The sequence below is a fragment of the Micromys minutus genome, assembly GCF_963924665.1.
Source record: "Micromys minutus genome assembly, chromosome: 27".
Classification (NCBI taxonomy): Eukaryota; Metazoa; Chordata; class Mammalia; order Rodentia; family Muridae; genus Micromys; species Micromys minutus.
This window is the reverse complement of record NC_137962.1, coordinates 36149744-36175872: the sequence shown is the minus strand read 5'-3', so window position 1 is coordinate 36175872 and position 26129 is coordinate 36149744. Positions and strand designations below refer to the sequence as shown.

Below are 26129 nucleotides of genomic sequence, written 5' to 3'. Positions count from 1 at the left end.
TGGTGGCTGGAGACCCTATCCTCCCCCTCAAAGATAAAGCATTTCCAGGAATTTTAGCTCTGCCTGGACTTCAAGTCATTGAACATTTAACATCATTTGGATCTGTGTCTTAGACACCCAATTGTTTCCTTCTTATTCTTTGCTTCTCATACCACACTGTAGTTCCTAATAGGAAAACATTAGTAACATCCAGATTTATCCATCACAAAACAAAACAAAACAAATCCTAGTACTTTAAAGTGGTTGGTGCTATGGATAAATAACCACGGTATTGTGATGCACCCCCCAACAACCAGAATACACAAATGTGTACAGAAACTTTCAATTTTATTAAAATTTTTATGTTCATTAAAAGAAAAGCCCTAAAAGAATTCTACAAATTTTTCTCTTGGGCTAGAGATGGCTCACTGGCTGCTCTTCCAGACATCCTAAGTTCAATTCCCAGCAACCACAAGTTGGCTCACAACCACCTGAAATGGAATCTGATGCCCTCTTCTGATGTGTCTGAAGATAGTGACAGGGTACTCACATACATAAAAATAAACAAATCTTAAAATATATTTTCTCTGTACAACTAGAATGACAATATTTAACAATCAAAGTTAATCTCCAACACAGTGTTCAGCTAATTCCACAGGATCAATGCAGAGCCTCTTTAAAAACCACATGAAATACAGTGAGCCTTTTCTCCCTCTGCAGAGCAAGCTCAGTATTCAAGTTAGAAAGACGACTCGGCCTGGAATCCCTGCTGTTGCATCCCACAGCCTCAAGAGACACAAGAGAAGACACTCCTGCCATAATTACACAATCCACACTGAACACTTAAGAGGGAAAATAAAGTCCCACAAGGGTGATTTTAATCCCTGGAGGAAAAAAAAAAAAAAAGATATATTCCAATTTTTAACAGTGACAGTGTTCCAGGTAGCAGCAAGAATGTGTGCCTCCAAGAAGTCCAGCTTTACCGAACAAAGGTGGTAGTGTGTGGAGCAGGGTAGATAAATCTAACTAATGAGTTCACTCTGTACCTCACAACTCTGACAGACCAACAGCCAGGTCACCGATGCAGGACATGGTGGCAGAATGTTAATAAATATTGATCACACATTCTCAGAGAGCTCTCAGGCACTACAACAAGAGGAAGCCACCACACTTTATTAAGTTTACTATTTAACCAGTTAAAATGAAATCCAGATTAACAGCCTATATAGCCACACATTTTTAAGTGTAATAGTATATAAGAATCCAAGGAACTAAATAAATGCAAATTTCTCAGCCCCTCAGGATCCTAAACAAATCAGTTAAGATGGTGGTAGAATTTGGCTCACTAGTATTATCTGCCTCTGGAGTCTCAGATCACCTCATCTACAAAGTAGGCTATCAGCTTTCTTAGATCAAGGCCCAAAATCTCACCAGTTGTCACTAACTCCTAGGCCCATCCTCCAGCATGAAACAAGTATTAATTTAAAACCTACCAGCACATAGCATGACCAAGACCTGTGCTGCTCCAATCTGCCACTGAGTTGACTGACAACAGGAGACAGACAACTGGAGTCAGGGAAGCCCTCTCTCCTCACCTGAGCTCCAGCAGCACTGTGCTGTCAGTCTCTAAGCCCAGTCAAACATGGCTCCTGTGAAGCTTGGTCACTGTAATGCCACAAGGTTTACAAAACCACCAATGATAGGGATTGTATCAGTTGCCAAAGACACCATCAGAAAGGTGCAGGTGGTTCATTTGTCCTTAGTGACAGAACAGTGTGGCCAGTTGTGACAGCCCATTAATAAAATGTTTCCTAAAGTTAGAAAATGCTTTTTCTGAGTTAAAGGAAAGAAAAAAAAGTCATAAATAAAACTATGTAAGTATATATTACTTCTGGAGATGAAATCTTCTAAAGAAGTCTTACAGAATGTGCTCGCATCTGCACTTTGAGCACACTAATAGATAATTCCTCTTTTCTGTTCTTACAGAAATCTGTGAACCACCAGTTACTGTAATTTCATTTTTAGCAGAAGTTTAGAGGATACAAGGGAGATTCTCTACAGCATCAACCACCCTGGTGCTGAGGAAAGAGCAGAGAATACAAAGAATTCCAGTGAAATTCCATCTGACGATTCTGGCAGGTGCCTGGTCCCCACATGCCAGCTAGTGACAATCAACCTGATTTAATTTTTCTAAGGCCCTGAAACTACCTCCTAGTCTACATGGCCTAGTCAGAATTCCCATAAGGTAGAAACCAACGCATTAACTTGTCAGATCACCATATGAGCTAGAAAAGACTCACAAGGTGAACAGTTCAGTCAACAAAATGGCTTCCAGAAACAAATATCACCTCCATACCACCCTATGCTACTTTCACTGCAAATAAAGCTTAAAGGCAAGGGTAAGTTTGCTAAGTGTTGGAACTGAAAGTAACAGGCATCATTTTTACTTACCCTCAATGAAGGAGGTCTTGCTTTTGAAGAGGTGGTCTGGCAAGCTTCTGTTAGAAGAAAGATGTTCCCACTGCCCTTCCTAAGAATCTAACCATACTGCCTGAGCTTTATTAAGGTAGCTCTGAGTCTTATCTGTCATGAGTCATACACAGCTAGCTATTTGATTTTAAATTTAAATTTTTAAATTTCTAATAGGTAGTTTTGGTGCACACTTTTAATCCCAGCACACAGGAGACAGAGGCAGGTGGATCCCCAAGTTCAAGGCAGCCTGGTCTATAGAGCAAGTTCCAGGACAACCAGGGCTACACAGAGAATCCCCGTCTTGAAAAAAAAACACACATATGCATACTCCCAGTATCCATATTTCAAGTGCTCAACAGTCACAAATGGCTGCAGCTACCACCTCAGACCAGGAAAGTGGACAGCATTTTCATTATTATGGAATGGTCCTAGTGAGCAGTGTGCTTTACACCTGAAAAACTGTACTAGAAAGTTAACTGGGTGTCAAAAATAGCATAGAAAGGGCCTTGCATTTTTGTGAACCAGGCTATTAACACAGCTGATACTTGAGGGTACAAAGAGAGTATGGCTGGAGTTAAAGTGGTTGCCTATCTACGTGTGCAAGCTTCTGCTTCTGAACACAGTGCCTATATGGAAAACCACTGCTTATCCAGCCACTAGCTGGGATAGTCAATTATTTGTGCAACACTCCATTTGCCCCCCCCCCCCAAACTTAACACTTGGGAATCAGCATCTAAGAGAAGCTTCAAATGAAGGAAACCAGATGTTCTCATGTACTACAAGTAACATGAGGAAAAGCAACTGCTTCACTCAAAAGATTTAACCGGCCAAGCTCAAAGCTAGGGTTCAATCTAGTGGTCTATGTATTACTTTTTGTTGATCCTCCTGTCTCTCCATCCCACCTGTCTTCTTCCCCTGTCATGTCTTCCCTTCCACTTTCATGTCATATGCACCCTAGAATTCCTTTCTCTCCCTGCTAAGCCACTTTTCCTTTCAATTTTGTGATTAACATCCATGCCCTCATACACACACACACACACACACAAATTAAAATATAAGATCTACACGAGAGAAAAATGTGTAGTATTTGTTTAACTCCGAGTTACTTTGCTCAATATAGTTTCCAGTTCCATTCATTTTTCTACAACTTAAATATAAGGGCTTCCTAATTCATCTACAAAATTAGTGAAATCCCTATCAAAATTGTAATAGTTTTCTTTTCAAAGAAATGGGTATGCTGACTTTAAATTTCATATGGAACAAAGAGGAATTCAGTATAGTCAAAACAATCCTGGGGGGAAAGGTACAATTTTTTCCCAAATCTCTTGCTCCTATTTGGAACAGGGGATGGGGGTGGGGAGTGTGCTTGGAGACGGAACCCAGGACCTTGCACATACTAAGGTAAGCATTCTACCACTCCCAATTTCAAAACCTAATGCAAAGCTATAGTAATGATGATAGAATACTGAACTGGACCAGAAAGCCCCATACAGAGTGGTCAGCTGATTTTCAACAAAAGCCAGAATCACATCATTGAATGATGGAGGTGCAACTATTCTATAAGTAGAGCTAGGACAACTGCTACTCCATAAAATAGTCAAAGACTAAAATAAACTATAGAACTCTTAGGAAAAAACACATCAAAACCACGATGGAGGGTGTTTATTACTTAAGATAACACCAAAAGAAAAAAATAAGTTAATTAGATTTTATCAAAAGCTTTTATTGGGGATATAGATCAGCTGGTATTTGGCCAGAACACATGTCATGGATTCTATCCTCTGTATTATATAAATTAGGCATGGTGGTGTACACCTGTAATCTCAGCATTAGGGAAGTAGAGGCAGGAGTATCAAGAGTTCAAGATCATCCTTGACTACATCAGTTGGAAGCCACTTAGGCTACATAAGGACCCTCCCCCCTGAAAGTGAGAAAACTCAAAGAATGGAAGAAAATATCTGTATCTTTCTGGTTAGAGGGACAATATAAGTAAAACAACAACTTAACAATAGGCAGACAACTGAAATAGACACTTCTCCGTAGAAGCTGTACAAATGGCCAATAAGCACATAGAAAGATGTTCAACATCACTAGAGAACTACAAAAACCAAACTACAGCAATATAGCATCTCACACTCACTGGGATGTCTACAGTGATTATATAATAAAGACATGTAAGTATGTTTGGCAATGATATTGAGAAACTGGAATCTTAATACATTGTTGGTAGAAATGTAAACTTTATATATATTTTAGAAATCCATATGGCTATTCCTCTAAAGGCTAAACATGGAATCATCATATGTAACGGTTCTATGGTGACATGAAACAAACCCCGAAGAAATCAACTGATGAAAGGTGAATCTAGCCAGCATATCCTGTATAACATAGTTTGGCAGGGAAAATGAATGAAGTACTATCAAATGCTGCTACATGGATGAACCTTAAAAATACTGTAACTGAAAATCCCAGGCACAAAATATTAAATAACAGCACATGATTCCATTTATATGAACTGTCTGAATTAGGTACACCTATTGAAACAAAGTAAATCTCTAGTTGCCAGCAGCTAGAATGAGGGGAAGAAGGTGTTAATGTTTTACAAGTGATGAAAACCTAAATGTTAAATAAATATACTGGAGTAATGGCTGCTCAACTCCACAAACACATAAAAACTACTAAATTGTATGTACACTTAAGTAGGTAACATACATGAATTAGATGAACAAAATAGGTATTTTAATTGCTGTCACTGTAGTCTCCTCCCTACAATTTTTTAAGAACTTACAAATAGAAGAGAAATAAGGGAGACAATAGATATACACAGAAGGGGAGGTAATAAATTTATATCTCGTAGCTATTTGGATGCGCTCAAAAAGGGTGCATGGTCCCAACTTACCTGCGTCAATGGCACACGGGTAATGGTATCGAAAGGAGCAGCCTTTGTTGTAGCAGCCCAAAGTAGCGCCAGCCTCCTGGCAGTGGGAGCATTTCTAAAAGGGAAGATAAGGCATGTTAGTAACTCCAGACCAGCCCTTCTCTTATAGGCCTTCCCTTTACCTCATTAGTTGGACTCAGCATGACCTTTGTGGTTGGGGGATCAGTGATGGTAGATGGATTGGTACTTCTCTCTTCTCTCACCACCACTTGCTGAGCCCACAGTGGAAGAGATCCAGCAGACTGTTCTAAGTCTAGGCCTCATGGATGACCTCAAATCAAACGGAACACACCAGAGCAAGTGACACTCTATAGTATGTGGCAGACACACTAGTGGGGGTGGTGCCCAAACCTGCCTATTTTACCCACTCTGTGATCTACTGAAATTTCTTTCTGCTATCATGTGCTGTCTGTACATTCTCCTTCTATTTTTGCCTTAGGAAACTTGTGTAGGAGGAGAGTTAAGGTAGATATATACATACACATATAGAAACCTTTTACAATTAAAAGTAGGATTTGGTCTCTAGTTTTATATTTATATGATTTTATTTTTAATTTTGATCTACTTATCCCAAATGCCCAATACAAGCATATTTTTCTTTCCAGAAAATATGGGTTCCTGTATGTAAATGTTATTTTTGTACATGAATCCTATTTTAAATGTACTAAGGAAATCTGCCATGAATTTCTGGCTAAGTGAGACACTATTCTCTGATTGCAGTGTTCCTCCTTATATGGACAGATACTCTTAAAGCAGGGCACATCTCTGTTGTCACCTTGATGTGGCTGCAGTGAGTATACATAGTCTATACTATCAACAATATTACTAAAACACAACCACATGTGGCTCTACTAAGGAATGATGCAGATTATTCAATGTTCCTGTGTGTGGTCATGACCCAACTGGAAGGCTAACCAGAAGACACAGGTATGTGTGTTTGTTCCTGCTTCTATGAAAAATATGTGTATTCCCCCTAAACTCTTACTTCTGAGCTGTCTAAGCTCCCAGAATACTGGCAACTGTGGAACCTAAAGTTCATTATGTTGTCAGGATGAAATAGCTATGAACATGGATTAATGCATTCACCTGGTAGGACCTGCACATGTCCACTGGACAGGTTGGATAGGTAAAGTATCAAAGTGGCAGGACCTAGCATTAGGTCACAGGTAAGAATGTCTCTTGGAGACAAATGCCTCCCTCTCAGAAGACCAAGATTCTTTTGGGTGTCAATAATCAGTAAATGTTTACTTGTACCTATGAGAAGAAAGCAAAGGTCATTTAGCCTGGAGTAAACCAAAGACCACTTATAGAATCTCCAGGTTATCTATGGTCTATGCCTCGTTCAGGAAAAAAGGCCTTATCACCAAACCAAGAAACAGAAGACAGCCAATCTAACAGACTCCAGCTGTTCCTACTAATCTACTTTTCTTACACAAGGTAACCAAGCAATCATTTATCCAGAGGGTTTTTGAGTTTCAGGTCCTCTCTATCTTGGAGGATGAATCTCAATTCATGATAGTCAATAAAAATGGGTACATCAAGAACTCTTGAAAGTCCACAAGGCAAAGGGGCTTCTGCAAAGTTTTACCATCAAACACGGGCAAGATGAAAACAGCAGCATTCGGGAGGCAGAGGCAGGAAGATCTCTGAAGCCTGAAATTTCAGTTCACTGGTCTACAGTGAGTTCCAAAACAGCCAGGGTTACACAGTAAGACCCAGTCTTAAAACAAAATCAACCAACCAACCAGAAAACCAGAAGAACATCTTGCTCAGCCTCTCTTGAGTACAAACAACAGGATCTGTAACGGTCACCTAATCAACAACACAAGACAATCCTGACAAAGACAGTCCATGGACAGCAGAGTGGGAAGATTGTGACACTGTTGAGCACCAACCCCAAATGGACCATAACCAGACTTTTACAGGACAACACAGATAGACACAGACATTCAGACAGACAAGGACATGTATACACGCATGCTCATTCTCTCTCCTGCTTTTTCAATTAATTTTACAACTTAGAGTCAACATTCCATAACTGATACAGAAAGAGGTATTGGGCAAGGAAGGGTTAAGTGCACAGACTCAACAATCTAAATTAACCACTTTGTAAGTGACTCTCCACTGCCTTGCTATGTCTGACCTGCCAATCTCCTAACCTTTATTGAATCCACCCTTAAGGACAGTACTAACAAGTGCTCACATCACAGAAATGGTCAGTATTGTATCCATCAATCCAGATTTAAATAGTGGCTAGGTCAGAACCAGTGTTATGTCACCCAAGATGACTACAGGCCAATGACACACTACACATATCCTATGAACTACAAAGTGAACAATCACCCATGAAGTGGCCTTGTTATCAGTCATTTACAAGTGAGAACAGAGAAAACAAGGGACTAGAACATGGATTTCTGTTCCCTTCCTACTTTAACACCAATTGCTTTGTCCTTTGTAGGATCTCTGAAAGCAACCTGCTTCTCTCAACTAAAGGCATGATATGGAGCTGGAGAGATAGATCAATGGTCAAGAACAGTTGATACTCTTCCAGGACCCAAGTTTTGTTCCCAGCACCCACATGATAGCCCAAAACCATTTTCTAACACCAGATCCAGAGTTCCAGGGGGTGTAATACCTTCTACTGACTTCCTGGGGAAACAGGCACTAACATGGGATACACACAAACATGCAACCAGAACATTCATACAGATAACACTTTTAAAAGTGTAATAAAACCGACTACACTGCACCCCCCCCCCAAAAAAAAACCAGATCCTGCAGGGATTATAAGGACCTCCAAGAAAGCATCTTATAGATGGTTTAGTTCAGTGCTTCACACAACTGTGGTCTGGAGACCAGGAACACCAGGAAGAACTAAGCTAGACGGCCAAATCCTCTTTCTAAGCAATTGTAGAACTCCTTAACTTGTATCACAGACCCATAAAATTACAATGACTGACTAAAATCCATGTTTTCTGAGTCATTTAGTGTTTTTTCTACTAGACTTCTGTACACCTTATCTAAAGATTATGGGTGTGATGGCAGAATTGAGGTCTCCAAAGATGTTCATCAGAATCCCCAGTATCAGTGACCTTTAATACTTTTGCAGAGATAATAAAGTCTCAAGGTAAGGACAGTGTACTAATCACCTAGGTATGAAATCTACTTTCAACACATTGATGAAAACAAAAAAATCCTCTCAGAGTGGGGCAGAGCTGTAGGCTCCAGGGAGATGTAGAAAAGGAAGCAGGCTCGTGTAAAAAAGATTGCTACTGACTTTGGAGATGGAAGAAAGGGCCACAAGCCAAAGAATGCAGGTGGTTATAGCTCAAAAAAGGCAAGTGAACAAAAATTCTAAGCTTCCGGAAAAGGGGTAGAGCACAGATAACAACTGAATCCCACATGTGAGACTCACATGGGACTTGGAGCCTGAAAAATGTAAGGTAACAGACATGTGGCATGTCATGGCAAGAAATTTCTGAGAAGCTCACAGTAACACTGAAGTGACAGCTCATTTTTCTCTTACATTCTTTAATGTAACAAATTTCTCCCTCACGGGAAACACTACAATGTCACTTCCTTTTCATGAAGTCAGCTTTGCTATCACAAGGTCCCCAAAGGTGGCACAGTGAGTCTGCTCTCTCTTTTTTTTTTCCTAGTTGAAGAAGCAAAAACTAAAGCAAAGAACATAGAACCATAGCTTTTCCCACTACCCACGTTCAACACTCCTAACCCTGTCATGCTTCCATTCATTCGTTTAACCATCGGCATTTTACAAGAACTAATGCTTTTAATCCCAGCACTCATGAGGCAGCTTGGTGGAACTCTGTGTTCTGGGCCAGCCTGGTCTACATAACAAAACAAAACAAGAGAAATGCTAATCAATCAATCAATGAATGTGCCCCCATGTGACAACTGACAAAGACAAAATATAAAAGCCTCTCTCTAAATTCTCTATTTGTCCACTCTATCCCCAAATCTATACCTTAGCCAGTATAACTTCCAATTAGATTTTTATTCCCTTGTTTTACCTGAAGAAAAAAATTTACCTTCACTTTTCCCGTACTGTAATTACATCATCCTGTAATTACGCTAAGTCCCTCCATAGCAAATGTCCTTGACTGAGGAAGGATGAGCAGGCAGAGCACTGGCAGTACCCAGACAATACAGGCTCAGTGCAGGCTACATTATGATTTTAAATCCTGACACATTTTTTTCTTTTTCTTCTTCTTCTTCTTCTTCTTTTTTAATGTTTTGGGGCAGGGTCTCATATAGCTCAGGCTAGCCTTGAATTTAGTTTCCTTCCTTCTACCTTTTTTCTTAAGCCTTGACATGGCCTGGAACTGCTATGTAGGCCAAGCTGATTTCAAATTCATAAAGGCCCACTTGCCTCTTACAGTTACTAAGATTATAGGCATATTGTCACCACACCAAGATGCTTTATTTCAAACAGATAACAACTTAAACTAATGAAGGAAATTTGAATTTTCTTTTAATAGAAAAAAAATATTTTCGAGCAAGTCTGACAAACAGACAAACATAAAACCCTACTATTTCTAGACAACAGAACTTGTTAATAAATTACAAATGTCTTAGTTTCTGGGCATATTTGAAAAGAAATTCACACAGCCTGGCCTTTCGCAAGTGCCTGTCACTGTCTAGAAGCAGGGTTTAGTGACCTAAAGTGGCAAACTGCAATGGCTGAATCCACTAGGAGCCATCTAATCCTCATCTGAAGGAGGCCGCAAAGGGAGAATACTGTATGACTCTTCACTCCCACAACACTTCCCTCTGAGAGCAAACAGTGACCTGAATAATCATGCTGCTTAATGAACGTCTCTGAGCAGCCTAGAGCACTGCAGCAGTTCGGTCAGTGCATCGATACCATTGATACTGAGCAAGCCTTTCAGATTATAGCCTAGCTTTCAGCACTGCATTCTTTTGTTCACGCTTACAGTGTTTACTCTAGCATCCCTGGACCAGGCACACTAAAAATACAGGCTGGTGGAAAGAATGCAAGGAAAACACATTAGAGCCTTGATGTAAACTAATGAAGTTGCCGTTTTCAATATTTGTTAAAAAGCTGATGTGTGGGAAAATGTGGGGAAAGTACTCATTTTTGGCTACCAGTAAGAAGTTTATTCTCTCTTAATTATACCTCCTTTATCTAGGGCAGAAACATCTGTGAATCTCACTGTGGAGTCCTGCTACATGAGGGCAACATGGTCTCCATCCAAAGCTTACACTACTCTGTATGGACATGGGATGCAACTTTTTATCCCATTAACTTTCTTTCCAAAGGGCTTTTAGAAGGTGGCACTCATGCCAGAACCATACCCTGCGGTCTGGAGACATGGCTCAGCAGTTAAGAGCACTGACTATAGTCTTCCAGACGTCCTGAGTTCAATTCCCAGCACCATATGGTAGCTTACAACCATCTGTAATGAAATCTGACTGTGGCAGTGTATTCACATTATAAATTAATCTTTTTTTTTTTTTTTTTTTTTTTTTTTTTTTTTTTTTTTTTTGTAAAGCAGCAGCAGCAGCAGCAGCATATACCCTGAGTGTCGTCACAGCCAATTCAGAGGCCTAGGCAGCCAGAGTTCTTTCTTTCCAGGCCAGTTTGTTTGGCTCTGAGAGGTCTGAGAGGTCACAGATGTCCTAGCAGTACTCGTGTCCTACAGCTGTTCTACAAGTGTCAATTTCAGAACCTGAATTCATTAAATTTGTGCCTCAAAAGTTGTTAAGTACAAGAAGTTAGCTAGCAGTCACATTAGCAGCACTCACTGGTTAAAACATACTTTTGTACTTAACACAAAGTTTCCAGGTTTGACTAACACTTTAGACTAAATATAGTTGGTCTAATTTGACTATTATCCAGGTCCAAATCAGTATAGGTCTAATGAACAAAAGACTGAGAACCAAAAGCCATCGTAATAACCTTACTTTGCAAAATGGGGATACTTGGCTTTACTACTTTCCTGTGTAAAAACCACTGTAAAAGAATCTTATAAACTATAAAAAATGTAATTATGGTTTATAAAAAAACATGAAATATCTTTGTATATGTATATATTCTTGACACCTACTAATGTCAAAACTTAGGTTCAGTAAACATTTAATAGTCTATCAAATTACGGCAGATTTAGTCATTGACTTATTAATATATCTTTTCCACTTAGACCAGGACCTAAAAATGTCAGACTGTGGGGCCTGTTGCCTTTCTTACAGCCTTTTAATAAGTGAGTGAGGCAACTGTACGCATCTCAGCATCTCTCCATTTGCATCTCAGCATCTCCCCATTCGAAAGCTGAGGACAGTCTGCTCCTGCCAGCTTCACTACACACCCCTGGCTACTTTCACAGGACTTCCTCAAGTCTTTTTAAAGTTTCTTGAAGCATTTTGCATTTCAAAAAAGGGGCTGAAATGCGCATAAACACATAACAAATAAAAGAATTAACAGGTGTCAAAAAACACTGACAACCTGAGAAAGGCTTACTGAACCAATCTGGGCAACCAGAGTTATAGCCCTCTTGGTAGCACACCTGTAAGCCCTGAACTGAGGCAGAAAAATTTCAAGTTTGGCCAGCTGACTTATAAAGCAAAACACATTGTCTGAAAAGGTCAAAGAAAAACGAAAAAGAAAAAAAAAATCACATACAGCACTAAGTTCCCAAAGATAGAAATAATCTCTTGAGCAGAGACTGAAGGAAAGGGCATCCAGACACTGCCCCACCTGGGGATCCATCCCATATATACAGTCACCAAACCCATGCCAAAGAAGTGTTTGCTGACAGGTGCCTGACAGGTGTCTCTACCAGAGCCTGAGTAATACAAAGTCAGATGCTCTCAACCAACCATTGGAATGAGAATAGGGTCCCCAATGGAGGAGTTAGAAAAAGGACTGAAGGAGCTGAAGGGGTTTTCACCACCACAGAAAGAACAATATCAACCAACCCAGAGACTAAACCACCAAAGAGTACACATGGAGGGACTCTTGGCTCCAGCAGCATATGTAACAGAAAATGGCCTTATCAGGCATCAACAAGAAGACCAAGAGTAGAGGTCCTTGGCCCTGTTAAGGCTCAATACCCCAGTGTAAGGGAATGCCAGGATGGGGAGATGGGAGGGCACAGTGAGTAGGTAAGGGAACACTCTTATGGAGGCAGGGAAAAGGGGATTCCAGAGGGGAAACCAGGAAAGGGGATTGCATTTGGAATGCAAGTAAAGAAAATATCCAAGAAGAAGAAGAAAAAAAAGAAATAAGAAATAACTGCTCAATAAAACTGTCCATCCTCACTCCCATAAGACCTCCCTTCAAAAAGTAGTTCTAAGTCTGGACCCACAGAAGGAGAGAGCAGACTCCTCCAACAAGCTGACCTTACAATTTCCACATGTGTACCTCAGCATACATTCATCCAATACATATGGAAATAATAAATAAACAAGTGTAAATTATTTCAAAGGGGAAAAAAAGTGGTTCTGGGTAAAGTGGCACATGCCTATATGCCCAACCTGAGAGAGCAGGCTAGCTCCAGGATATACAACCAAGAAAATTGTGCTACTGAAGCTGAAGTATTCCCTTAAGAACACCGTTCAAGTTACACTACAAAACGGCCCACAGTTAGTCTCTGGCTAAGGGAGTAGCAGTTGTGGGGTGTAGCTGGTGCCAGAAATAATGCAAAATGTAGGATCAAAAGCCAAGTTTGAGTACAGCTGCTCTGGCAGCATCTCCAGTTATGTTCCTGGCCTCCACTCTGGTCCAAGAAGAAAGCGTTCTGTGTCCATAGGTGTGGCCTACCTTAATTTTACAGTGAGGTCAGAATTTTTTCAGTCAAGTTTGAAGGCTTTTTTCCCTTTATTTTTTCAAAATTTCTGTGTTTTACCTGCCAGGATAGCAGAACTTATCTACAACCTTCATCAGGTAAGAATATATTTATAATACACACAACTTAGACAAAAGATTTTACCATTTAGCAAACAAATGGGGTAAAAAGGCCACACTGATGCTTCTTATTGTTTGCTCGATCTCTGTCTCTACCTACCTCTCTGTCTTCCTTCCTTCCTTCCCTCCCTCCTTCCATCCATCCATCCTTCCATCCATCCTTTTTTCCTTCCTTCCTCCCTCCCTCCCTCCCCCCCCCCCCCCACCCACCCATCTATCCAACCATCCAACCATCCATCCTCTGTGTAGCCTTAGCTGTCTTGGAGCTCACTCTGTAGACCAAGCTGGCCTGCTCAGAATCTCTCTGACTTTGAAAGACTGGTGTGTTTGTCTGTCTGTCTTTAAGCCAGTAACATGGAAATAAATATCCAGCTGAGAAATGTGAAGAGGATCTTATTATATAAGGACATTGGTTAAGGGAGTAAACAAAACAAAACAAAATGCCCTGAACATGCTTATTGCAAAGAAAACCAAAAGCTTTATTTAAAAATGGGGGGGGGGGGGGGGGAATAGACTCTCCTAGGATAAAAGCAACAAAAACTAACACTGGCATTTCCAGTCAATTCCTGTTACTTTCCATTTAAGCAGCAGGAGACCAAGTTGGAAGGGAGAGTACTTGCTAAACATTTCATGCACAGTATCTTTACGTATGCTCAGTCCTCTTGCTTTAGTGTGAACACTACAGAAGATGATGAACATGTGATACTAAGGCGGGTAGCAGTAATTATTCCTAACAAGTTACCCATAAAGGGGCAAGATCCTAATTATCACACATGGGCTGAACTTCAACTGTCATTAGAGCAGGCACAGGTACTGCCACTTGCTGCGGGTTTTAAATGTTCTGCAATTCCCTAACTCCAATTTGCAGTTTTAGTCTTCAGGATCAGCAATAATAATTTAAGGAGGCAAACAAAGCAATCTAAAGCAACTTCACAAACAAAATTCATCTACTTGCAACAATTTAAGTTAAACTCCATTCCCCATTCCTTCTATGTATTAAAACATTACTCTCAAGGTTTGCTTTAATCATGTTTCTCCTGCACAAACTACACCAATATCGTTATGCTAATTCACTGTCAGAACTATGGTTAATATATGTCAGTAACAGGCTTCGCTAGTGATGGTTTTGTGGGCTGTCCAGCTGCTGGTTTTTTAATTCGTCTGTATTTTATCTTACCCACTGGTATATATACTTTGTTAAAATAATTTTAATCAGAGGGTTCCTTTCTCAGTCCAAGAAGAAAATCACACAACTTTCCTGAAAATGTTTTCTCTTAGGAAGTTTTATTCATGTTAAGAAAGGGGATTTATGTTAAGAGGTTAGAAAGGAGGGGGTTCTGAATGCTGAGTAGGGACTAGGCTTAAGTAAGTAAATAAGCATTTTTCCTCTGTAAACCCGAGAAAAGGCTGAACCCAGCAGGAGCAGCAGCCTGCAGCAGCCCAGTGACTGGGGAAAGAGGGCAGCATCATCAGAAGTGAATCTTATAGACAGAGCTTAAAACCTTGAATTCTAAGCTGCATATTTTTATTTTACCAGCTGTCAAACTGGCTGGATAAAAAGAATAGTTACATTTTGTGCTTTGTGAAGCTAACAGGCTGAAATCACTAACTCTTGGGAAGTGACTATAGTGCTGCTTCTCTCTAGGGCTCAGACCATCTGTGAGCTCAGTATATGCACAGGAAACCAAATCTGAAACTGCTTATCTGTGAAGTACTCAAATAAAAATCTGTATGACTTGACACAGTATCTGCCATAATCAGACACATCTAGTGAGATTTCTAACCAGTAAAGATACTACTAAAACACAAATCTCCAAAGATGGTCCCAACCTTCTGCACTAAGAACCTTTACTGTTTACTAACTCTCTGTGTACTTGTATTTGCATTTAATTCACCATTTCTTGCTCAGGCTCTGTCTGTCTCCCTAATACTCTCACCTATGTAAACTTTCAGTTGAATAACTAAGACTTTATAGGTCAAGGTCCTGCCAGGCAAAGCTTTTCTATCCAGCAGAAAGGAATTTATTTATGCTTATGGCTTTGGAAATGCATAAAGTTACCAGGCTTTTAATCATGGGAGATCACCCTAAGGCCTTACTGAAACTTAATCATCTCCTAATAGACCCACCATAAATAACTTATATGGAATGAGTTTCTATCATCCTTATACTTCACAGTTGGAATTAAATTTTAACACTGAAATTTTGGGGGACAATCAAACATGTGGAAATGGTAGCATATTTAAATCACTCTTCAGTGAAACTGCCCACAGATCAAGGTTCCCAAACCCCAAAGTTAACCACTGTCCTAGCCAGACATTAGAAAAGGTCACACTCTGTACATTTCAGGTCACTCTGACTCCCACAGGCATTCTTATTCCTGGTAACTTGTACTGGAAGGTAAAGCTTGCTCCAGATCTTCAAGAGGACTTTGGTGCTCGGGTCTCTGACCAACTCACCAATACTGAGTTTTCTGAAATGATACCTCATTTTCTCTAAGTATGATTTTTGTGACTTGTAGCTGCCCTGCCCAAAGTAAAAGGTGAGTTACAGATGTAGACTATGGATACAACACTGGGAGACTGCTCAGCTCCAAGGATAATGACTACAGGTTCAATCCATTACATTTCATCCTGATTTAGTTTCTCCCAAGAAAAATTGAGAAGCCAAAGGTACTTCAACAGGTAAGGAAAATGGAAAAGTCCAAATATCATGACAGGGTTAGAAATTCTGATTAAAATGTTTCTCTTCTACCTCCATTTATTTTGCTTCTTTCATTTTTATGTATGGTAGATACCCGTTTGTCTGCACACATATGCATGTATTGGGCAAAAGGTCAACATCCAGTGTCTTTTTCTCCATCTATTTCTTTTGGGAGTTAACAGGGGGGTGGAAGAATATCTGGATCCCCAAAGAGTGGAGGTACAGATACTTGTGAGCAGTCTTGTGGGAATCAAATGTGGGTCCTATAGAAGAACAGCCAGTACTTTAAACCACTGAGCCATCTCTCTAGTCTTTCTCCAACTTTTTTTTTTTTTTAATGTCTTTTGCTGAACCTGGAGCACATTGATTCAACTCTGCTAGACTGGCTGGCCAGCAAGCCTCTGACACTAACCAGCCTGTTTCTACCACCCCAGCATTGGGATTACAGGCACCCTCAGCTGTGCCTATCTTTTTTATGTGGATGCTGAACATCCAAACTCAAGTCCATAGCAAGCATTTTACTGAGTTATCCTATTTGTTTTGTTTGTTTTTTAAACTGGCCCCACTTGTAGTCCATACTGGCCTGGAACAATGAACTCAGGCTAGCCTAGCACCCACCATGTCCTCTGCTTCCGTCTAAGCACTGGGATTGTAAGTATGCCACCATGCCTGGCTCTCATGTTCAATATTTTAGTGTCTACTCACTGTTGAGACAAATATCATTCATTCAACAACTTGAAAGGGTAGTTCTTGTACTAGTTTTCAGGATAAGAAGTAGGCTAAGAGGCATCATTTTCTAAAAAAAATTAATTCCTAGAAGAATGTTTGAATGAAGGTTAATCTGAGGTCTCTAAAGTTCTAAAATTACTCACTACCTAACAAACTCCTCTGGTGCCAAGGGCACCAGAATCAATGCTACAATAAGATGGTGCCATTGTATGATTTTAGAAATGGGATTAAAAAGAAAAAGCAAAAACAAAAACACAGAGGATGACAATAGTTAAACTGTCAAAATTAAAAATATAGCAATGAACTAAGAGATCCAAATTCAAGGAGCCAAGGACCATGCTTGGTACTTACTGTTGGGAAAGTACTACAGGGTACATGTATGTCTAGCAGTTTTCTGGAACTAATCTAGAAAGGCTTAAACATGGTCTTTAGAATTGAACTGTAAGATCTTGTCCATAATCACCTTTTAATAGCTCCCTCTCCTTTTTCTGAAAGGATGGGATAATATAGGTCTCAAAGGACAGAATTCCAAAATCACTAAGATTCAATTACTGAGAAGTATTTGATGAGAAAGGTTTCTGCAGCATGGTTGAAGCCAAGCCCAGCCTCACCAGGACCTTAAGCTAAAGCAATGTTACAAAGGTATTAACAATTATAAAACAGGAAGGAGGGAGGAAGGAAGGGAGAGAAGAAAGAGGGAGGGAGGGAGGGAGGGAGGGAGGGAGGGAGGGAGGGAGGGAGGGAGGAAGGAAGGAAGGAAGGAAGGAAGGAAGGAAGGAAGGAAGGACCATGTCAGCTAATGCAGCGTGTTCTTCATTTATGAGCTCTTTACTTAGGTGACCCAGTCTAAGGTGTCACAGTGAAGGAGCACATTGTCTCCAGGAGAGGGCGTGTCCCACAGGCTAATTGCTGAAGATTCTGCCTTTGCCCAAGAGGCAAGTGGGAGAGGAAGGCAGTGACAATGAGAAATCCAGGAGAAGCTGGACAAATAAAAATCAAAAGACATGGTCTTGGTGGACCACAAGCTTTTGAGGGTGCAGTGGAAGAGCCTGGGCCAGCAGGAGGCTGTGCATCTTGATGGTTGTTGATTTCTCCTGCCAAATAATGTTCTAGCTACTTAAGTCATGCCAACAGCAGTGGGCCTAGGTACAGTAGGACTCTAGGCCTGATGCCATTCCCAGCATCCTTTCCAATTCAGGTGAGCTTCTTGGTATTTTACACAAACTCCCAGCATCCAGGGACCATGGCATCACAGCATTTACATAGATGTTGAGCTAAACTAAGCTATAATGCCACTGAGTTGAAAAAAATTAGAAAACCATCCATTAGAAACCCTTGAACTGGAACTTTTACACTTAACTAAGAATTATCTTAGAACTAACAGAGAAAAGATATAAATCCTTGTTTTCTTACCAACTATTCCTCCTCCTATACTCTCTGTCTTAAGGAATGGTGCTGCATACAGACATCCTCCTGGTCCTCAAGGCCAAAGGCACTGGTTCTTGCCTACATTTACAGCCTCCTGCTGGCCCAAGCTCTTCCACTGTACTCTCAAAACCTCGTGATACACTGCACTATTTATTTGAGCCAACGATGCTGCACCAAAGCCAAGTCCTCCTGTCCCCTAACCTGCTAAGCTTCAGCCCTCCTGGGAGCCTGTGGTGCCAGTCATTCCCTCTGCAGAAAGTGTCTCAGATTCCCAAGGCTGACTCTTTTCAATGGTCTCCTCTCAGATTCTCAGAGAACCTTTGCCTGGTCCCAATCTAAAGCAGCCATGGGGTCAGTCTTCATCACATGGCTTCACTTTACTTACTTGAGCTGATTTATTCCTGGTACATAATGGATGCTGGTTAAATGCTGGGTGGATAAACTGAGTATTTGGTGCTACTGAATGCATACCTAGGTTTCAGCAAGATCACCTCAGAGGTGGAAAAGACAGACAAACCAGGCCATAAGGTTCCTGTGTTTAGAAATCTCTCTAGTGGTTTGGAACTGTCCATAAACTGAAAGGCATTCGGATTATTGTAAAGCACCAATGCCCCCTCGAAGAGTTCATACATATCACTAACTGAGGAAGGGGAGAGACTTGGAAATGTCTGCCTTAAATTAGTTTACATACTTTTATGCCCCACAATCTTAATTAGTTTGAGTCTCCAGTATAATGTAATATACTGGAAAGGTTTACTAAAAAAACAAAAAACCAGGGCCAGGGGTGGGGTGAAAGGCACACTTTTAATCTTAGCACTGTTGAGGCAGGGGTAGATAGATTTTATGTGAGTTTGAGGCTCACCTGGTCTACTACTATCGATAGTAAGTGACCTTGTCTCAAAAACAAAAACAAACAACAAAAATCCACAATGGACCAAGGATATATGTAGTTCAGTGGTAGAGTACTTGTGTAGCATGCATGTATGAATTCATGGGTTTAAGTCCCAGTACTGCAAAGGACAAATCCAAGTAAAACCAACTTCATTACCAGGCAGGCTCTATTCATCCTTTGGTAGTTATTCTCAAAATTTGCCAACTCACAAGAATATTAATGATTTTTTGCTTGCTTGGGGGATAGAATTCTGGGTCTGGTACAAGCCAAGCAAGCACTATCCTGATGCATATAGTCCCAGCCTTTCATGTTTTTACTTAATGTACAAGGCAGACTTCATCCCCTTCCTTTTGTTTGAAGAATATACATGTTGACCAATGCTACTTCCTAAGGTACAGATTGATACTCCACCTGAAAATCACACTCTGGTCCCTCCCAAATCTAAGTCTCCTTGCATGAAAAAAAAGACAAAGAGAAAATAGCTTATCCCATATGCAAACCATTAAGTTTTGGAGATTCTTGGAATGAGCTGAGAACACAGGAACTACAGACTACTGAGTGAGCACTCTAATAGAAACACAGCTTTACTGAAGCCATATATGAAGACACATCATGAAGGCAGACACCACTAGTCCTCGTGACAAGTTTTCTTTAAAACCACATTTCCTTTAAAGTGTTGGCATGTGCAAATACTTTCTAAAGAGCTAACTTTTTTTTCTGTTGTTGGGGATAGAATGTGGGGTCTTGCAATTGCTCCCACAGAGGTAGGTCTTCAGTCTTCAAAGAGTACTTAATGCTTACTATAACCTGCCTTATAACTAGCACTCTGTTTCCAAGTGTTGCAGGTAAGAAGAGTAAAATACAGAAAAAGTGAGTGAAAAGATGTTTTAAGAGCTAGGATTCATAGCAAGTAGCCCAACTTCTGGTTGCTCACCCTAGAATTCCTGTATCCAGTGAAGCAGAATGGCAAAAGCCAGAAAAGTGAAGATCTTTAGGGCACCTAAAGAACTACCTTGACATTCCTTGATCTCACTTTTTTTCCCCAACAAATAGGGAAACTATTTTTACAACAAATAGTAGTAGACATAGGTCCTCTTAGCCTTAAACTAAAACGAGAAAGATAAACCTCCATTTTCTGTTAATAGAAGATATGTCACCAGAAAAAGTAAAGTTCTCACACAGGACTCAAGGACAAAATGTTTCTCAATGAATTCCATAGATCTTCCTGTGAAGTCTTGACTTAGTGCTTTTCTAGACCAAGCCAGTTCAGGAGACCCAGGATTTAGGATGATGTGATTTCAATAAATGTCACCTACAATTTCAGCCATTTAAATACACCAATTTGGTCTCTAGTTGGTGGTGGCACTGTAAGGGGGATAGGAGGTAGGAAAAGTATGTCACTGCCATTTCTAATTGCTCCATATGTTGTGGTTCAAGCGGATGTTTGCTGCTTGCTGCCATGCTTTCCCATTATGACAGAAGCATCTCTTTAGAACCATAAGCCCAGTAAACCCTTTATTCTATAAGTTGCCTTGGTCGTGGATTATTTATTTACAATAGAAAAGCAAACTAGTGGGGGCTGGCAAGATAGCTCAGTGGTTAAGAGCACTGTCTTCTCTTCCAGAGGTCTTAAGTTCAATTCCCAGCAACCACATGGTGGCTCACAACCATCTGTAATGGGATCACATGCCCTCTTCTGGTGGGTCTGAAGACAGCTACAGTGTACTCTATACATAAAATAAATACATCTTTAAAAAGAAAAAGGAAAAGAAAAGCAAACTAGTATAAATGACTTTAAGTTCCCTTTTCTAGTAGGGATTCAGATTGCTGCTTTGAGATACATGCCTAATTTTCCACACTGTAGTCACTCCTCTAATGGTCAAGTAATACCTAGGTCCACACTTCAGGAGAAGTTATTTGGCTTGACATACAGCAATCTGTGTATCTGTGACTTTATCAATATTTATATTATGGTCTTATAGCATTTTCCAGAAAGTACTCTTAAGTTTTCTTCTAAGTTTTACTTTAAATCTGCTATCATGTGCCTCCAACATCTTAATAAAAAAAAAAAAAAAAAAATCAAGAAACAGGCTGCAGAAAAAGTACAGTTCCTTAGTTTGTTATCTATTCTATAAGCTTAATAATATATTCAATAAAATTTAAAACTAAAAAATCACCTAAAATTCCTTAGAATTTGGGAGAAAACATTCCTGAAAGGCTGTTAACACTTTCTCTAGATGTTTAACACTAATGATATTATGTAGAGGTAAAGAGACTCCATACAGTTTTAAGGAAAGAAGTAAATGAAATAATTACATCTTTTCTCCAATAAGCTGCAAGATGTGGTAACAGATGAGAAGGCCTTGGGGCCTGCCCTTAGAGATCTAGCTATGTACACAAGGAAAGAAGTATAAGCTAAGACGAGCAACTGGCTGTAAAAATGGGGGCAAAGAGGGTAGGAGGAGATAGTGAAGAAAGGAAGCAGAACCAGAATGTCACTGTGACCTGTGTGTGTAGTTACTGGAGTTAAAAACAAGAAACACGCATTAAGGCAAAGCTCCATAAGATCTGGATGGCAGCAGCACTCTTGTCAGGCTTTGGAAGCCACTAATTTTAAAAAACATAAGTGTGAACTAAGAGATCATGGAGAACATGACTTACAGCAAGACAGCTGACGCTTTGACTGATTCTGTTGTGCTAGTATGCATAATCTTACTTCATGCCACCAGTCTACTCATATTTTTAAATTTACTATTTTATTTCATTTGCTTTTTTGAAATGGAGTTAGATGTAGCCTAAGCTAGCCTCGAATTCGTTATTTTCCAGCCTCTGAGATTACAGGTGTCCACTACCATGCCAGGCTTAAAAACAATTTTTAAAACTTGTAACTGAAAGTCAAATAAGGTGACGCATGCTCATAATCCCAACAACTCATGAAGTTGAAGACGAGTGAACCTTATAGAGAGCTACTTCAAAACAATAACAAAGAGGTACATTTACAATTGTGCTGGCTAATTTTAGGTCAACCTGGCACAAGCTAGCACCATTTTGGAAAAGGGAGCCTCACTTGAGAATATGTTCCCTCCATATACTGGTCTATGGTCAAGCCTACAGTACATATTTTGAATTTATGATTGATGCAAGAGGACACAGTTCACTGTAGGCAGTGTTACCCCTGAACTAGTGATCCTGGATGCTATAAAATGGCAGATGGAACTAGCCAATAAGCAGCATTCCTCCTGAAGCCTAGGCATAAGCTCCTGCCCACTTTTGAGTTCTTGGCTTGACTTCCCTGGACAATGGACTATAATCTATAAAATGAAATAAATCCTTCCCTCTCAAAATTGTTTATGGTTATGGTGTTTTATCACAATAATAGAAACTAGTCAAACTGGATGATGGTAACACCTGCCTTTAATCCCATAACTCAGGAGGCAGAGGCAGGCAGATCTCTGAGTTCAAGGCCAGCTTGGTCCATAGATCGAGTTCCAGAACAGCTAGAAGAAACCCTGTCTTAGCGGGGAAAGAAGGAAGGAAGGTAAAAAGGGAGGGCGGAAAACTCTAAGACAATTCAAAGTTAATTAAACAAAATCCTAGTCGGTTAGATAGCATGAGGTAAATTATTCATTACTTGAACCTGTGTTAAGAATCTTCACTCTAGCTGGGCAGTCAGTAGAGATGCATGCCTTTAATCCCAACACTTAGGAGGCAGAGGGAGATAGATCTCATAAGTTTGAGACCAGCCTGGTCTACAGAGCACATTCCAGGACACCCAGGGCTATAGAGAAACACTCTTGAAAAACAAACAAGGGCTAGAAAGATGACTCACCAGTTAAGAGCACTGTCTGCTCTTCCAGAGGTCCTGAGTTTAATCCCCAGCAACAATACAGTGACTCACAACCATCTACAATGAGATCTGGTGCCCTCTTCTGGCCTGCAGGCATACATGCAGGTAGGACACTGTATATTACATAATAAATCTTTAAAAAAAAACTTATAAAAAAAGAAAAACAAAAAATGAAAAAGATTCTTCAATATAATATTTAGTATACTGGCTGAAAAATTTTTAACATTTATTTGTTTGTGTATATGTGATGGTTTGAATGAGACTATACCCCCGACCTCCCCCCCAACTTCCCCGACCCCCTTCTCGGCAAACATATATTTGAATGTTTGGTAGACAATTGGTGGAACTGTTTGGGAAGAATTAGATGTGGCCTTGTTGGAGAAGGTGTGTCACTGAGGAAGTGGGCTTTGAGGTTTGAGAAAGTTAGCTCTTTATCTCCTTGCCTTGTGGTTGCTGTCTCAACATGTAAGCTCTCAGCTATTACTCCAGTGCCTGCCATCCATGCCTGCCGGCCTGTCTGCTGCCATGCTCCCTGCCATGATCATGGACTAACCCTATTAAACTGTAAGCCAGCCTCCAATGAGCTCTCTTATTTTGTAAGTTGCCTTGGTCATGCTGTCTCTTCACAGCAACTGAAAACTAAGACAGTATATACCTGGATACCTGTGCATCATAGCACACATGTGGCGGTTGTAAGACAATTTGTGAGTTTTCTACCACATGGCTTCCAACTCTGGTTGTTGGCGGCTTGGTGGCAAGCAGCTTTATGGGTAAAGCTGCCTCTAAGTTTAAAAAAATTTTTTTAACCAAAACCCAATTCCTTATCTCGAACACACACTCACACACACACACACACACACACACACACTCACACACACTCTCTCACACACACAAACTCACAGGGATCTAACTACTTATGCCAAAAAAAGAAATACAGTCAGTTGTCATAATCAATGAATGCTTAAAATCCTTGCAGTTGGGAAGCTGAGGCAGAAGGATCAGAAATTCAAGGGCAGACCCACCTCAAAAACAGAGAAGAAGGACAAGAAGAAGAACAGGAGGAGGAAGAGGAAGGCAGGAAAGAAAGGCATTAGCATGAAAGCCAACTAAGTTGACTTTTAAGTATAACAAAATGTCAGTGTTTTTCTTTCCCATTTTATTGGGTAGCTGACAAGAACAAGATGTTCAAGTATATTGAAAACTTCAGATTAAAATATAAAGCTAGCATTCTGGTCTTAAGGTAAGATATAAACTAAACATCAGTAGAAGAGATAGAAAAGCTGAAAGCTGCAATTTGAGACTTAACAGTGCCAACTGATGGTACTGTCAACAGAATGAGATGTATAGTTCTGACAGCAGTGGTTTATACCAAACCTAAAAACACAACTTTGGTTCAAATCTACTACAAAGAAGCACAAAGTCAAGTAACTTTCTTTACATCATTCTACTTAAATGAAGCACTTCACATTTCTATCCTTCAAAAAATAAAATTAAAGTGCTTCTGAAACAGTTGTGATTACAACTCCAGTTCTAAAACCAAAGAAGCAAGTTCAGTACTTCCTCCATGTCGGCCCCAGGGATTGGGCTCAGTCAGGCTTATCAGCTTTGGCACCAAGCACTGCCTGCTTGGGCCCTAAAATACTAGTTTTTTGTTGATGATGCTAGTCACTAAAAGTTGTAAAGAAAGGACTAGGAAAGACATTACCATATTTGGTGTATCTGTTCCAATTATACTATTCTAGATTTTATTTTAGGATCAAATCTGACAAGTAGTAGGCTAACATTCTGAGTGGCAATTTTAGTGTTTTCACTTAAATACTGTTGACAATTCACCCTTTAGAAGGAGCTAATTGTGACTTAAGGTAGCTGCATCATTTATAAACTGCCTTTTATTTTCTATAACATTGTCTACAGATTTAGACACATATTAGGGCTTTAGACTGGATATTGATGACCAATAATCTGGTTAGATATAATAGGCTGAAATAGATTTACACACATGGTCCCTTCCCAAAAAGGGAAGTGGATAAACTCACCAGGTATACTGTTAGTTTTTGTATTAATTTGACAGACACTAAAGTCATTTGGAAAGACAGAACCTCAACTAATAAAAATGCCCCCACCAGAATGGCCTATAGGCAAGCCTATGGTACATTTTCTTAATTAGCTTTTGTTGTGGGAGAACTAAACCCACACAGGTGGTGTCACCACTGAACCTGTGGTTCTGAATTATATAAGCAAATAGATTGAGCAAGCCAGTAAGCAGTGTTCCACTGTGGTCCTTGCATCAGTTCCCACCTCCAGATTCCTGCCTTCAGTTCCTGTCCTGACTTCCCAGGATGACAGACTACAAGCTGAAAGACGAAATAAACCCTTTCCTCCCCAAGTTGCTTTTAGTCATGGTATTTTAGCATAGCAACAGAAACCCTAAGACATGAGGTTAATGAGGATTTGAAGAAAGCATACAAATTCTGAAAGCTAAAGATTGGGTTAAGACATAAACAATCCACTGTGCTCAAAGGAAGCAGAGACCAAAGTGTAATAGAGGAACAACTAGAAAGACAAATGAACCTGTGGCACAGACCCCAGAAATGCCAAGATCCTTAGGAAAGGGTGTGAGATGGGGCTGAAAACGGGAGTGCTAGCTCAAAGTCTGAGAGAGGAAGTAAAACTTCCTAACTCAGCCCAGCTTAATTAGGAGAACTGTCCTCTCCAAAGGAGCATGGAGTATATTGATAACAAGTGGAAAGAAGCCAAGGTCTTCACACTAAATGTCTTGTCTATGCTGTAACAGAACTCTTAAATGATCACTCTTTAGCATCTTTTTCTCCTGAGTGAAAAGTCATGAATAACCAGACATTTAAAATAATCCAACAAGAAAAGAAGGAAATAGGCATTTGAGTTTAAAAAAAAAAAAACTTTAAAATATTCAAAAGTAAACGACTGATAGATGATGCTCCCCCCTCAAATAAAAGTCTAACTTAAAAAAAGGAAGGGATGAGAACAGCAGAGTCTTAGCAGCAAAGTGAGTGGTAATTAATGATGAGCCTGCCTAGAACTAAAAGGCAGATTTAGAGAATATTCCAACTGCAAAGTAAGGGCTAGAAGAACATAGCTTAAGAAGATTAAGCCCAAGCCCCTGAGCAGCAGAGGCAGGCAGATCTCTGAATTGGAAGCTAGCCTTAGAACTAAACCATA

General features: G+C 40.1%; 1 protein-coding gene across 3 annotated transcripts in view; it reads right to left on the bottom strand.

Moving 5' to 3' along the window:
* TCF20 (transcription factor 20) overlaps positions 1-26129 on the bottom strand; it is a 72266-nt gene that overhangs the window by 6156 nt on the left and 39981 nt on the right. For all 3 annotated transcript variants that reach the window (XM_080939181.1, XM_080939182.1, XM_080939183.1), the window contains exon 3: positions 5351-5444. In XM_080939181.1, the coding sequence (XP_080795307.1) occupies positions 5351-5444 (94 nt within the window). The remainder of the gene's footprint in view (positions 1-5350; positions 5445-26129) is intronic.